General features: G+C 38.0%; 1 protein-coding gene and 1 long non-coding RNA gene across 2 annotated transcripts in view; one reads left to right on the forward strand and one right to left on the reverse strand.

Moving 5' to 3' along the window:
• Positions 1-1,311: 1,311 nt before the first annotated feature.
• LOC138853169 (nucleoredoxin-like) lies at positions 1,312-11,526 on the forward strand (the record flags this gene model as incomplete). The annotated part of the gene is given in 2 exon segments (XM_070088260.1): positions 1,312-1,460; positions 3,123-11,526. Coding segments are annotated over 2 exon segments (219 nt in total), but the record flags the coding sequence as incomplete, so codon positions are not given.
• LOC128690871 (uncharacterized) overlaps positions 7,829-16,457 on the reverse strand; it is a 31,776-nt gene continuing 23,147 nt past the window's right edge. The window contains exons 2-3 of the long non-coding RNA XR_011392381.1: positions 16,280-16,402; positions 7,829-7,961 (exon numbers count right to left, since the gene is read on the reverse strand). This is a non-coding gene — a long non-coding RNA (uncharacterized lncRNA). The remainder of the gene's footprint in view (positions 7,962-16,279; positions 16,403-16,457) is intronic.

The following is a 16,457-nucleotide window of genomic DNA, read 5'->3' on the forward strand; positions in this document are numbered from 1 at the left end:
GTTAGTCCTCTTTGACCTATACACAAAATCACAGCTTCCTTATCTTCATCAACATTTGACAATTCCTCAAAATATTCCCTCCATCTTTCCAATACCTCTAACTCTCCATTTAATAACTCTCCTCTCCTGTTTTTAACTATCAAGTCCATTTGTTCCCTAGGCTTCCTTATTAATCTCATTCTAAAACCTTTTCTTATTCTCAACATAATTTGTTGATAACATCCCACCCACTCTCTCATTTGCTCTCTTTTTACATTGCCTCACCACTCTCTTAACCTCTCTTTTTCTCTTCATATACTCCTCCCTCCTTTCATCACTTCTACTTTGCAAAAACATCTCATATGCTATCTTTTTCTCCCTTACTACTCTATTTACATCATGATTTCACCAATCGCTCTTCTTCCCTCCCGCACTCACTTTCCTGTAAACACAAACTTCTGCTGAACACTAACACTACATTCTTAAACCTACCCCACACATCTTTGACCCCATTGCCTATACTCTCACTAGCCCATCTATCCTCCAATAGTTGTTTATATCTTACCCTAACTGCCTCCTCCTCTAGTTTATGAACCTTCACCTCCCTTACTTGCTGCTTCTATTTTCCTTGAGGTAATCAGTCCCTCAAACTCCTCTCATTACGCCTTTCTACTTTGTATTGGACTGATGAAGCCACTGTGTAGCGAAACGTTTCCTGAATAAAGATTCCCATATGTTGCATAAGTGTCTCAATCTTCAACTAGTCAGTTTTTCAAACCATTCATCACAAGGGATAGAATGATGAAGAAGGTATAAATCTGGGTTGAAAGGAAGTAGAGGTAATGGTCATCCCAGGAATGGTTGGAAGGAAGGGGTAAAGAGCTTTTGAGTGTATTAGATAGGAGTGGGGACAAGTGATTTTTTATGCCTGATTTGCTGTCAGAATGAGAGCATGGTAACATTTATAAATTGATTCGGGGAAACCATTAGCTGAACCTGGCTTGGAGGAGACGGGGGGGATGTTACGGTCTAAGGGTAATCTGAACTGTGATGTCAACACACTTTCAGTAAGACTGATTTAATGAATGATGATGAATGTGTTTTTGTTTTTGGGTCATCCTGCCTTGGCAGGTGATGACCACTGTTACAAAAAAAAAGAAAGTATATAATTAATACTGTACGGTAGTAATAAGTCATCGAATGTAAGAAAGATGAGTCATTGAAGATATTTTCATTTAGATGTGGAACAGTAACAATATTGAAAACAATATGAAGTCTCTAATTCAAAAATGTTGTCTGGTCATGTAAAGACATTTGCTTCTCTTATTGCAGGATGAAGTGGCTGACAGTGTAAGAGATTTTGCATGCCTGGAGGATGTAGTCCCTCTAGTAGCCATCCTCGATTTGTCAGATGGCGCTAAATTTTTGTTAGAGGAGGGTGTCGAGGTCTCGACTGCCACCGTCCACAATTTTGTTACTCGGTAAGTTTATAAAGGAAAGTATGTACTGTACACACTTCTATAAAATATATTTTTCTCTTTGATTGATGATTTTTTTTGTGCAAAATCTCCAGTGTATCTCTTTTTTTTTATTTCATATTGGGCCCAGTTTCATTAACTGCTTTATTCTTTTGAGTACTGTTCAGATGATAAGTTTAAGAGTGCATAAGAGCTATCAAAATCATTTTTTTATGTAATCTATTTTACCACTACATTTTTTATATATATATTTTAGATTATTTGCACATTTACTGTAAAGTTAAGGGTAAATATGGCTATATGATTGGATGTTTAATAAAGTATGTTTTATGATAATGCACATGTTTGATTATTACGTTAATGGGTAATGCTCAGCCTGTGGGAATCGTGCATTATTACTTTTAAAGGGTAGTGCTAAACCTGTAATGGTTTAGGAAATGAGAGGCAATCAGGTTCAATCCAAGAAATAAAAGGACAAGTCTAATTCCTTTTATCAAGATCCCCTGACTGACATTAAAAAGCTTACCTTGAGAATAAACTCATAGGAATGCTCACAGGTGAATTTTTTTCATGAATGGGGAAAGGGAGGCAAAAACCATAGAGGGCATACAGTGCCTTGAGAAATGGAGACAACGAGACAAGATTCAAGGCAAGAGTCCTTCGCTAGTATCAAGGCACCTCTCTTAAAATGTTAGACAGGTAAAGATTTTTGCTTCTATACATCATGTAATACCCACAGAAGTTACAAATGGTGATAAACATTGAGAGTTGCGTAAAAAAAAAAACACAGTGGGATGGCAGAGCTAGGTGATAGCTGTTTTCTGTGTAAGAAGGATGTGTTTGGCAAGTATTTCTGAAATAAAGCTACTTGTGTTTTGACCAGTGATGTTGGTAGTATTGAAGAGAGTCGATTCCAAACAGCATCTGCAACATGCGTCTGATTCTTTGAAGACAAGCCTGACATTTTGGCAGTCCATGAGATGATTTTGAGTGTTCCAGTGTATGGTGAAGGTAGCTTACAACAGAACACTTGCAACTAACTCGTGGCTTTCTAATATGCCAGGCTTATCATCAAGGTATCAAATCTACATTGTAGACAGTGTTTAGAATATGTTCTCATAAATACTGCCAACACCATTGCTCAAAAAATAGACAGTTTTATGATTATGGAAGTACTTGCTAAACACGTCCTACCTATGCAGGATGCAGCCATCACCTAGCTCCCATTTAGCACCTGGCTTCACCCTATACGTATACACACACACCATTTTCTATTCTCTTTAATGGATAAAAAATTGCCCACTGATTTTATTATTAGTTTTATAACAAGTACCGCAGTCCTTTATACCATAAGGAGCTTGAACCAGAGTGGGTAAAGAAATTTGAAAACCTTTGTGGTGACCAAGGTGTGAAAGTACCTAAACCCCACTGTACTTTTATTTATGATGTCTTACTATAAGATGGATGAGAAACTCAGTTTACACAGGTAGGTAAGGAGACTTTATCGTATGTTTAACTTTTCTTAGTTGTATGTGTAAGCAGTAAAATGGTATCAAGAAAGCTAATGCGTTTTTAACAGGACTATGTTAATTTTTCAGTTTCGTATACAATAGTCAAATGTAGTCTTATTCCTCATTGTGATAAGTAATTTTTTTTTATTTTCAGATACACAAATGAAAAACTCAGTCCACTGCCCATTAGACCGGTCACAACCAGTGCTACTAACACAAGCTAACACAACTTGTATATTATGTAGAATTATAAGGCAAAGTAGTGTTAGAATAGTAACCCTGCACAGCATCTGGGATAAAATGGTATTTGTTATTACATTAATAACTATTGTATTAGTTTGACAATGTTAATGGGTATATGCTGAATAAATTTTAGATAACTTTGATTATAAAACACATTTCAGCAAGTTTTGCTTGTTATACTATGTTGAAAGAAAATATGTGATATAGACAATCAAGAATCTACTGATTATTTTCATTACTTTTAGCAGTCATAAAACCAAGTAACCACAAGTATGATTTTGCAGTACATTGATGCAAAATTCCAGGCTGCAAATACATACGTACACTACTGTATATGTTATATTTATGTAATTAAGATTGTATTTATGAAAATACAGATTATGTTGTATTCACTAGATGCAAAAGAAAAAGTCTGCAGTTGGTGTATTGAAAATTCTGAGAATGGCTTTGAGAAATATATTATTAATGGTATATAGTACTGACAATTTGATGAATAAGACATGTAACACTTGGGTATTATTATTGCTGAAGCATTTCACCCACACAGTAGGCTTCTTCAGTGGATAATTATAATCAGGAAGGAGCACTAAACCCATAGGATTAAACAGCTGGGGGGGTTAAAGGTATTCAGACTCAATTCAGGGAACTGGAGCACAGATCCAATTCCCTAGATCAAGAGCACCTCACCAGCATCAAGTAATCTCCTTTGAGGGGTTCTTCAGTGGAATACAGGTGAATATAAAACCAGATAGAGGGACTGATCACCTTAAAATGACTTCTGCCTCCAGTTTCATATTCACTTGTATTCAACTGAAGAATCCTGCTATGTAGGCAAAACCTTTAGGCAATAAAGATACCCAAGTGTTACTCTTATTTTATTAATTTTCTTGAGAAAATTAGAGCACTGCTTGTTTTAAAGTTACTTATGAAGCATCCTTTTATCCTTTATTAAATTATAAAAAAAAAATTTATATGCTCTGTTGGAGATTATGCAGAATTTCAGTATGAACAGGAAATTTTTATATTTTTGTACTTAAGAGGGGAAAGTGCTACTCAGAGGTCATACAGTGCCTGGGGGGATGTAAGGCAACCAGACTCAGTCCAAGGGAAGGACATGTCCAATTTATTGCATCAAGGAATCTCCTTTGAAGAAAGGAGATACATTTAAACATTCTAGCATTACCATAGTCAGGATAATCGTGCAAATTGTCTATATTAATTAATCTTGCCTTTTCTTTTAAATGTGAGTTCCTAGTGTTAGAAATTAGAGCTACCCCTCCCATCCTCAGATCAAACCTAGTTACTTTTTATTCCCCTGGCACAAAATGACCAAGAGTTTAGTACTCCTGTAATGCACTGTATTAGTTATTTGCACTAGCCAACAAAATTGAACTTTTTATCAGGTTCAGAAACCAAATTGGTTCTTTTAACCTAACATTAATGTGCTGATCACAACTGAGCTTATCATGTACTTTTTTTTTTTTTAATTTATGATCAATATTTTGGATATTTAATATTGAAGAACCTAGCCATTGTAGGTACTGTATAATGCAGATATTAAGTGTTGTGCATGCAATGATAAAATCTAATCTCACTTAAAGTAAAATTATATATGCACAACAAAAATAAATATCTATGCAAACCATACCATGGGTGGGGATAGAACCCGCAATCAGAGCAGTTATACAACCATGCTTACATCATAATTTTCAAACTTTTTACTTGTGCTGAGTATCGCTCTCCCACAACAGTGTTCAGCAGAAGTCAGCCATCAAACTGATCATTGGGTTTCCATGATTCTCCATGATGGCTGTCTTGGTGATCACTGTGGTTCTGTTTTACAGAAACTGTATGTTGGAGCAGAGCTAAGCTTGGATTCGAAACCCATGTCTCAAAATTAAGAACATGTTTTTATATGTGAACTGAAACCATTTTTGGCCACTGTTGTCTACTGTAAATTAAACTGAAGTGTTAATTATATTCATATAAAAGATTTAACCCCATTTGGATCACTGAATTATATGCTTATTGTGATTGTAAATTTACTTGCCAATCTGTTGAATATCAACAACTATTGAATAGTACCATAAATTGTAATAAATCTAATGTGCTGTTACAGACAGAGGTGGGAACAAACAAAAATTACTCTGGCATAAATGCAAATGTTACTAATAAGTAATGCTGAAGAATTTAAAATTAACAAGTTAGGCCACAAGATATGACCTGGGTACTGCTAAATATTCAAAGTAATAAGTGTACTGATAATTTCCTAACTACTGAGTAAATATTTACATTTTGCCTTTGTAATTTTTTGTACCTCTGTATGTATGCTTAAATTACTAAATAAATAAATAAATAAATAAATAATTTAAACATTGTAAATATAAAGCTATATAATGCATTAGCCATATAGTGTTTTTATAAAACATTACCAGAGTAATGGTAAATTACAAGACAGAGCACCTGTATAATTTTTATACATTATTGTTTACACCATCACTTTTATTAATATATTTAGTCTAGCTCTTATAAATTATTCAAAAGTTAAAATTATCCAAATTACCTAAAATCAGAGTTAGTTTTTTTTTTTTGTGCAAGAAAGGTCATGGTAATAAAGGTACCTACTCATTAAGGCTTAGTGAAAAAATGACAAAATATCAACTATCTAAAAGATAAAACAGAAACTTCTTGAATGACAAAAGATAAAGGATGTCAGGGGAAGACAAGGAAGTATTTTTATTATTATTACAATCATAACTAAGCCCTAAACCCACAAGGAAGTATAGCTGTTTGTTCTAGGGAATAGTTAGGAAATGGAAAAAAAAAAAGTACATCATTCTGTTATAGCATTCGAAACAAAAGCACAAGAACAATGGAATTAATGAAAAAAAAAAAAAATAATGAAACTTTATGGCAGGAGAAGCTGTATAGTCCTTGTGGCTTAGCGCTTCTTTTTGATTATAATAATAATAATATGGCAGGAGACATGTGACTCAAGATTAGATGCAATGTCTAATGCACTGGTGAGACAAATAGCTTTCCTTTGAAGTATAACAACAGTTTTGGTAGAGGAGCAGCATCCACATGTGAGTGCAGTATCAAGATAAGGTCAAATTTATTTTTTAAAAGCTTTAATAACGAGTGAAATATATTAGGCCCTTGAATACTTTTTTTGAGACAATCATAGAGGGTAACAGTGGATCAAGAGCCCTTTACCAGCTGTAAATTAAAACTGAAATTTTGCTTATATTATTCATGGAAATGAGAGGTTTTCAAAACATGATTGTAATGGTGACATAATACTGAAACATCCAACAATAATTTTTAATAAAATGTTTGTTTGTAATCTACATTTTCTTTAATGTAACAGGCAAGAAGCTATGCTTTAACAAAATTTAATTTGATTAATTTACAATTGTCTCACAGAGATGAAACTGAGATCAGCCATAGGAGGATTTGACTATAACACAAAAGATGAGTGGAACATGAGGGAGAGTGCAAAGTTTAAAGTCAATCATCAATGTAAGAGTGGATGTAATATTAACATGTGCTGATATTACAATTACAGTATAATACTAATATACAGATAAGTGTTTTGACTTTATGAAAGACAACAGGACTAATATAATTCAGAACATGTGTTATTTAACCTATGTATACATACATTTTTTTTATGCATGCTAAACAGAATAAAAATAGACATACTGTATTACAGGAACAGTAAAGAGTAATTACAGTGACAATGTTTGCAGGCATTCTAAATGTGACTTGAGGGGTGAGCTTCAGATGTTACTCTCCCAGTTTTCCCCTGTTGGTGTTTGCTTACAGGAACCAAAATTACACTCTGCTGTTATCTCTCCCATCTCAGGCTATAATTTATTATATTCTTCAGATCCTTTTCCTGATGGGACCTTTAATGAAAGTGCCCTTCTACGCACTGATATTCCGTACCATCAGCTATTTGTTCGTACTTCACTGCATTACACAGCAGCTCGTATCCACTTGCATAGGTGGTATACGCTCTGTTCTTTATATCTCTCTCCTTCTCGGGCATTATCTATTCCGAATATTGCCTTTCTTGTTTCGTCATTACCGCCACCGATTCTGTTACTTGGTGATTTTAATGCCCACCATTTCCTCTGGGGGGGGGGTCTCACTGTGATTCCCGTGGCATTCAGTTAGAGGCTTTTCTTGCCATCCACCCCCTCCATGTTTTAAATACAGGTACTCACACCCATTTTGATCCTCGGACTCACTCTCTCTTGCATCGATCTCTCAGTCTGCTCTTCCTCTACCGCATTAGACTTCACTTGGTCTGTTCTCCCGGACTTACATGACAGCGATCATTTCCCAATCATTCTTACTTCCCCTTCATATTCACCACCTCTTCGCATCCCACGCTGGCAATTTGATCAGGCAAATTGGAACCTTTACTCACACCTAACTGTTTTTAGAGAGGTTCCTTCTTCGTCCTCCATCGATGAGCTTTAACCGCAGCTTCTCATTCTATACCCCAAACTTCGGGCAGGCATTCTCAGAAATGCGTGCCTTGGTGGTCTCCTGCTTGTGCTCGTGCAGTACGTTTGAAACGCGCTGCATGGGGCAGGTACCGGTACAATAGAACCACAGAGAGACTTCTTGATTTTAAGCAGAAGCGTGCGATCGCTCGCCGTGTCATCCGTGACGCTAAACGCACTTGCTGGCGAGATTATGTCTCCACCATCACCTCTGCTTCCTCTATGAGTGCAGTCTGGAAAAAAGTACAAAAACTGAGTGGTAAATATTCTCCTGACCCGGCTCCTGTTCTGCGGGTTGCCGGTGTTGATATAGCAAACCCACTAGATGTTGCCAATGAAACTGGCAATCATCTGGTCCGTATTTCTCAGGGACTCCATTTATGCCACTCATTTCTTTCCTCAAAGTCTGCCAGAGAGTTAGCACCCTTGGACTTTTCTTCTCTCAGAAAAGAACAGTATAATGTGCCTTTTACACTTCAAGAACTGGAGGCAACACTCTCAGCTTGCCGATCATCGGCAGCTGGGCCTGACGACATTCATATTCGTATGCTACAACATTTACATCAGTCAGCCCTTGCAGTCCTATTACGCCTTTACAATCTTATTTGGTCACAAGGAGTTCTTCCACAGCTGTGGAAATCCGCCATTGTTCTCCCTTTCAGCAAACCAGGCACTACGGGACATGAAACCTCCCACTATCGTCCCATTGCTCTTACCAGTGCAGTTTGCAAAGTGGTGGAACGCCTAGTAAATAGACGTTTAGTGTGGTATTTAGAGACACACGACAGTCTCTCCACTCGTCAATATGGCTTTCGTAAGGGACGTTCTACCATAGACCCCTTACTCGTAATGCCTTTGCGAATAACCACTCAGTTATTGCCATATTTTTTGACCTTGAGAAGGCATATGACACAACTTGGAGGTATAATATTTTAGCCCAAGCCCACTCCTTAGGCCTTCGAGGCAATCTACCATCCTTCCTTAAGAACTTTTTAACTGACAGGCATTTCCGTGTTCGGGTTAATAATGTGCTCTTCCCGGACTTTATCCAAGCTGAAGGTGTCCCCCAGGGATGTGTTCTGAGCACAACACTTTTTCTCCTTGCTAGTGACTTGGCCTCTAGTCTTCCATCAAATATTTGGTCATCACTCTATGTTGATGACTTCGCTATTGCCTGTGCAGGCGCTGACTGTCACCTCATTACAGTTTCTCTCCAGCATGCAGTCGACCGTGTTTCCAATTGGGCCACCACACGTGGGTTTAAATTTTCCAGCACTAAAACCCACCAAATTACTTTCACTAGACGCTCTGTCATCTCAAATCATCCTTTGTACCTCTATGGCTCCCATATCCCTGAACGTGATACAGTCAATTTTCTGGGCCTCCTCTTTGATCGTAGGCTATCCTGGAAACCTCACATTACCTCTCTGAAGGCAACTTGTCACAGCCGGCTGAACCTTCTTAAAACCCTTGCTCATCTTTCATGGGGAGCTGATCGTCGAACCCTCCTTCGCCTACATTCCACCCTTATTTTATCGAAACTTGATTATGGTGACCAGATCTATTCAGCGGCATCTCCTGCTACTCTTTAGCCTTAACCCCATTCATCACCAAGGATTACGTTTATGCCTTGGTGCTTTTCGCTCTTTCCCTGTCGAGAGCCTCTATGCAGAAGCGAACGTTCCATCCTTATCCGATCGCCGTGATGCCCATTGCCTTCGCTACTATGTATGCTCTCATGGTCTCCGCAATCCTTCCATTTATAGAATGGTCACTGATATTAGTAGACATTCTTTATTTGTTCGCCGCCCCTGTTTACTCTGTCCCTTTTCTCTTCGCCTTCATTCGCTCTTGTCTTCTCTTCAATTACCACCTTTCTATGTTCATGTAGCATCTCACTTTTCCCTACCCCCCCTGGGAAGTTCCAGCTGTTCGAGTCTGTTCTTTCTCTCTCCCTTGCTCGAAAGCCCAACTATCTACGGTCGCTTTCCGCTCTCTCTTTCTTGACCACTTTCACTCTCATTCTCATGCCATTGCTGTGTACACAGATGGCTCTAAGTTTTCTGACGGCGTAGGATTCGCAGCAGTGTTTCCGGACAGCGTCGTACGAGGGCATTTACTATCTTCGGCTAGTATTTTTACTGCTGAATTGTATGCCATCCTTGCAGCACTTATCCGAATTGCATCTATGCCTGTGTCATCATTTGTGGTTGTCTCAGACTCCCTTAGTGCTTTACAGGCTATACAGAAATTTGATACACCTCACCCCTTAGTCCTCCGTATCCAACTTTGGCTATGCCGCATCTTTACCAAGCATAAAGATATTGTTTTTTGTTGGGTCCCTGGTCATGTTGACGTACAGGGCAATGAACAGGCAGACACTGCTGCGCGGTCAGCAGTACATGACCTACCAGTTTCATATAGAGGTATTCCATTTACGGACTATTTTGCTGCAATATCTTCCCACCTTCACACCCGTTGGCAACACCGTTGGTCTACTATGCTCGGCAACAAACTTCAATCTATTAAACCAAGTATAGGTTACTGGCCGTCTTCTTATCACCAGTGTCGAGGTTGGGAGACTACTCTCTCCTGTCTTCGCATTGGCCATACTCGTCTTACTCATGGATATCTCATGGAGAGGCGCCCTGCTCCTCTCTGTGAGAATTGCCAAGCTCCATTATCAGTCAGCCACATTCTGTTGGACTGCCCACTTTATCAACGAGCACGCAGAATTTACCTCTGTCGTCGTCTTCGCTCCGCTGCTCTCTCTTTACCTTCCCTTCTCGCTGATGGACCCACCTTTCATCCGGACTCTCTCATTGACTTTTTGACAACAACTGACTTCACAAATTCTGATACCTTCAGCCCTTTCTACTTCAATCTCTTGCTGCCCTCTACCCCCGTACTATCCTCTGCCCCTCTGTTTTCTGTAACCTACTGATCATCCCTCCTCCCTTCTGCCATCCAATACCCTCGCTTCCTTCCCTACCCTGCAGCGCTGTATAGCCCTTGTGGCTTAGCGCTTCTTTTTGATTATAATAATAATAAATGTGACTTGAGTGCTCATTGCCCCATCCATGTCTTAAGGAATGTGATATCTTTGACAATAAAATAAAATCATAAATGAATTACAGAGAAGGAAAGCATTAACACTTATTGATTATATGTAAGCAGCAACTTTTTATATAATAAACATGAGTCTGGAGACCAAACTACAACTATCATGCAATACATTATCTTTTATACTTAGTAGAAACATATAAAGCAAATGTAGAAACCTAAACCTTTATTTCTGTATTAATATAGACATAGATTGTAATACATATATAAAATATAATCCAGGGCTGTGGTTTGCAGTCCTGGTGCACAGTGTAATACACGACGTATTATTATTTATCTTTGTCAAAAATTCACATGGCCTAAATTGTAAGTGTAAATATTGGCTGACCTGTTTTGTTTTCCTGCACAAAGTAAACAACTATTATAATTACCTCCCACCTTATGCTTTATGTTAAGTAGTATCACATGTTTTCTTTTGGCAAACCCTTTAAATCATAAACCAACTGCCCTTTTTTTTATTATTAAAATTACATAACATTCTTTGTAAATAGATAAGTGTCTTTAGAAGACAAAAGTTACCTTCATACAATGAATTTAAGAAATATATTTGGCACATTTTTCATATACTGTACTTTACAGTTGTTGAGAATGCTAATATGCATGACATACTTGGAACAATAACTGGTTGTGTCATTAACTTTGCAATATAAAATAAAAGAAAAAAGAATATGTATATTTCCAGGTGTTTCATTTACTCATGTATTAGTGCAAGGAGAAGAAACTGTACAAAGTATGTAAATTAAAGAGGGATTATCAGGATATTACGAAATGGTTAAAGTCGTGAATTAATTGCTTTAGTTAGATTTTTCATCCGAGACTGTACATAGCAAAGTATGCAATTAAATCCTATATAGTAAGCGTATATGCACCAGGAGAAGAGAGAAGTGGGCAAAAATGTTGTGGAGGGAGTAGTAGGTAAATTTGGGGTGCCAGGGGTAAATGAAAATGGGGAGCCTTTAATTGAGCTATGTGTAGAAAGAGGTTTGGTAATAAGTAATACATATTTTATGAAGAAGAGGATACATAAATATACTGTACAAGGTATGATATAGCACATAATGAAAGTAGTTTGTTAGATTATGTATTGGTGGATAAAAGGTCGATGGGTAGGCTCCAGGATGTACACGTTTATAGAGGGGCAACTGATATATCGGATCATTATTTAGTTGTAGCTGCAGTTAGAGTAAGAGGTACATGGGAAAAGAGGAAAATGGCAACAACAAGTAAGAGGGAGGTGAAAGTGTATAAACTAAGGGAGGAGGAAGTTTGGGTGAGATATAAGCAACTATTGGCAGAAAGGTGGGCTGGTGCAAGTATGAGTAGTGGGGAGGTTGGAGAGGGTTGGAATAGTTTTAAAAATACAGTATTAGAATGTGGGGCAGAAGTTTGTGGTTATAGGAGGGTGGGGGCAGGAGGAAAGAGGAGTAATTGGTGGAATGATGAAGTAAAGGGTGTGATAAAAGAGAAAAAGTTAGCTTATGAGAGGTTTTTACAAAACAGAAGTGTTATAAGAAGAGTGGAGTATATGGAGAGTAAAAGAAAGGTGAAGAGAGTGCAAAAGGAGAGCAGATGATAGTGGGAGAGGCACTGTCAAGAAATTTTAATGAAAATAAGAAAAAAAATTTGGAGTTAAACAAGTTAAGAAAGCCTAGGGAATGAATGGATTTGTCAGTTAAAAATAGAGTAGGGGAGTTAGTAGATGGGGAGAGGGAGGTTTTGGGTAGATGGCGAGAATATTTTGAGGAACTTTTAAATGTCAATGAAGAAAGGGAGGTTGTAATTTCATGCACTGGCCAGGGAGGTATATCATTTTTTAGGAATGAAGAACAGGATGTGAGTGGGGGGGGAGGTGTGTGAAGCATTATGTAGAATGAAAGGGGGTAAAGTAGCTGGAACTGACGGGATCATGACAGAAATGTTAAAAGCAGGGGGGGATATAGTGTTGGAGTGGTTGGCATTTTTGTTTAATAAATGTATGAAAGAGAGGAAGGTACCTAGGGATTGGCAGAGAGCATGTATAGTCCCTTTATATAAAGACAAGGGGAACAAAAGAGATTGTAAAAATTATAGAGGAATAAGTTTACCGAGTATACCAGGAAAAGTGTACGGTAGAGTTATAATTGAAAGAATTAGAGGTAAGACAGAATGTAGGATTGTGAATGAGCAGGGAGGTTTTAGAGTGGGTAGGGAATGTGTAGATCAAGTGTTTACATTGAAGCATATATGTGAACAGTATTTAGATAAAGGTAGGGAAGTTTTTATTGCATTTATGGATTCAAAAAAGGCATATGATAGAGTGGATAGGGGAGCAATGTGGCAGATGTTGCAAGTATATGGAATAGGTGGTAAGTTACTAAATGCTGTAAAGAGTTTTTATGAGGATAGTGAGGCTCAGGTTAGGGTGTGTAGAAGAGAGGGAGACTACTTCCCGGTAAAAGTAGGTCTTAGACAAGGATGTCTAATGTCACCATGGTTGTTTAATATATGTATTTATAGATGGGGTTGTAAAAGAAGTAAATGCTAGGGTGTTCGGGATGGGTATCTCATGGAAAGGCACCCTGTTCCTCTCTGTGAGAAGTGTCAGGTTCCAGTATCAGTGAACCACATTCTGTTAGACTGCCCTCTCTATCAACGAGCACGCAGAATTTATCTCCAACGTCGTCTCGGCTCTCCTACTGTTTCTTTACCTTCCCTTATTGCTGATGGACCCTCCTTTAGTCCTGACTCTCTCATTGACTTCTTGACAACGACTGATTTACCCCACAAACTCTGATGATGATACCTTTCGCACTCCCCTCAGCCCTTTCTACCTCAATCTCTTGCTGCCCTCTACCCTTTCACCATCTACTGCCCTGCTGTTCTCTGTAACCTATTACTCATCCATCTCCCTTTTGCCACCTGATACCCTCGCTTTCTTCCTGCCCTGCAGCGCTGTATAGCCCTTGTGGTTTAGCGCTTTTTTTATAATAATAATAATAATAATAATAATGCTTTTTGCTGATGATACTGTGCTTATGGGAGATTCTAAAGAAAAATTGCAAAGGTTAGTGGACAAGTTTGGGAGAGTGTGTAAAGGTAGAAAGTTGAAAGTGAACATAGAAAAGAGTAAGGTGATGAGGGTATCAAATGATTTAGATAAAGAAAAATTGGATATCAAATTGGGGAGGAGGAGTATGGAAGATGTTAATGTTTTCAGATACATACTTGGGAGTTGACGTGTTGGCGGATGGATATATGAAGGATGAGGGTAATCATAGAATTGATGAAGGAAAAAAGGTGAGTGGTGCGTAGAAGTATATGTGGAGACAAAAACGTTATCTATGGAGTCAAAGAAGGGAATGTATGAAAGTGTAGTAGTACCAACACTCTTATATGGGCGTGAAGCTTGGGTTGTGAATGCAGCAGCGAGGAGGCAGTGGAGATGTCCTGTCTAAGGGCAATGTGTGGTGTAAATATTATGCAGAAAATTCGGAGTGTGGAAATTAGGAGAAGGTATGGAGTTAATAAAAGTATTAGTCAGAGGGCTGAAGAGGGGTTGTTGAGGTGGTTTGGGGATCAACTGCAGCAACACACCTAAAGCCAATGATAACCCAACAAAAAGCCGCAGTAAGAATAATCACTAAATCCCATCCCTTGCAACCCCCCCACCCCCACTCTTCATAGATCTAAACTTACTCCCTGTTCAGTACATCCACACTTACTACTGTGCATTCTACATCTACAGGACCTTAAACTCCAATATCAACCTTGACCTAAAACGCTTTCTTGATAGTTGTGACAGAACCCACAGGCATAACACCAGACACAAACATCTCTATGACACATTCATCACCTTCAAAACTACCATTAGAAAACATCTTATCTCCCTGATACACCCCGTCAACTAACTACATGAATACCACCTGGTGGTTCACACTTACACTCACTCACCCATTTGACCATAAACAGAAATATTAATCTCAATCTTAAAATAATGAATCCTGTGATACTCCAATACTGAAACTATGTACTGTGCCAAAACAAAAGCATTCACATTGCTAAACTCACAAACTAGTATTTAGTCACTTAGCCATAATACCAACTTATCTCATAATTTGTAATATTTTAAAATTAAGAATTAAACTAAGTCTGCCCGAAATGCCTAGCCATGCTAGGTGTTCTAGTGGTACACTCTGTAATCATTATTTTACTACATGTAAACCACACAATAACCAAATTCTGTAAACTCAGCATTGTAATCCTTATAGAGAATAAACTTTGAATTGAATTGAATTGAACATGGAGAGCATTTAAATCTGTAGGGAAAGGAAGGCGGGGTAAGGGTCGTCCTCGAAAAGGTTGGAAGGAAGGGGTAAGGGAGGTTTAGTGGGCGAGGGGCTTGGACTTCCAGCAGGCGTGCGCGAGCGTGTTCGATAGGAGTGAATGGAGACGAATGGTATTTGGGACCAGATGATCTGTTGGAGTGTGAGCAGGGTAATATTTAGTGAAGGGATTCAGGGAAACCGGTTATTTTTATATAGCCGGACTTGAGTCCTGGAAATGGGAAGTACAATGCCTGCACTCTAAAGGAGGGGTTTCGGGATATTGGCAGTTTGGAGGGATATGTTGTGTATGTTGTGTTCTGAGCACCTCTGCAAAAACAGTGATTATGTGTGAGTGAGGTGAGTGTTGAATGATGATGAAAGTATTTTCTTTTTGGGGATTTTCTTTCTTTTTGGGTCACCCTGCCTCGGTGGGAGACGGCCGACTTGTTAAAAAAAAAAAAAAAATTGCTATTCTATAATTTTAAGTAAAATAGTTATATAAGGTTAAGAGCTTAATTCTTTTTGGGTCACCCTGCCTTGTGTTAATATTATATTTATAAAAAAGTAAAGCCACATGGGTTACTCATACCTGCATGACAAAGGGAGCGCTGATGTTTGAGGTCCTGAGTAAAATGGGTGAGTACAATAAGCCAGTAAAGTAAGTATGGTGATACATTTAACATAAACACTTAGCTTAAAAATATACTTTAAAATTTTGGTACAGTACTGCATTCCAGAGAATGCACAATTTCTAATGTAACTTTCTCACCAAAAATGGTGCAAATGCTATTACATAAATTTATTGAAAAGCAAGTTACTACTCGTATGTTTGCTTTATGAGTAATGTTTGTCAAGATGACATGCATATGTTACACTTATGTTTCTCCTACTTTCATATGTTAGCTAAGACAAAGTAAAATATCTTGCCTTCTTCATGGTCATACAAAGATTGTCTATGTGAATATTATATAGTATGTATTATGCATAATTACTTTGAGCATTTTGAAAGTGTTTGCAGTACCAATAAATTTTTATTAAGGAAACTTTTCACTCACTATGACTTTTGTCAGTGCAATAGACTGAGAAAAACTAGTGCATGTATAGTAAACTGGGAAAATACATACCGTATATAATCAGGTGTAGAGTGTGTGGGTAGTTACAGTTGCAGAGGCATGCCAGGAAACAGCTGTGGTCACTTGATTGTTGTGTTCTGGAGGTGCAGTATCAATTTAGCCAAGATCCATTACCTGAAAAACATGTAGGAAAAATAGGGTTACATTCTAAACACATCCAAATTTGCCA

Source organism: Cherax quadricarinatus, chromosome 24 (assembly GCF_038502225.1).
Source record: "Cherax quadricarinatus isolate ZL_2023a chromosome 24, ASM3850222v1, whole genome shotgun sequence".
Taxonomy (NCBI): Eukaryota; Metazoa; Arthropoda; class Malacostraca; order Decapoda; family Parastacidae; genus Cherax; species Cherax quadricarinatus.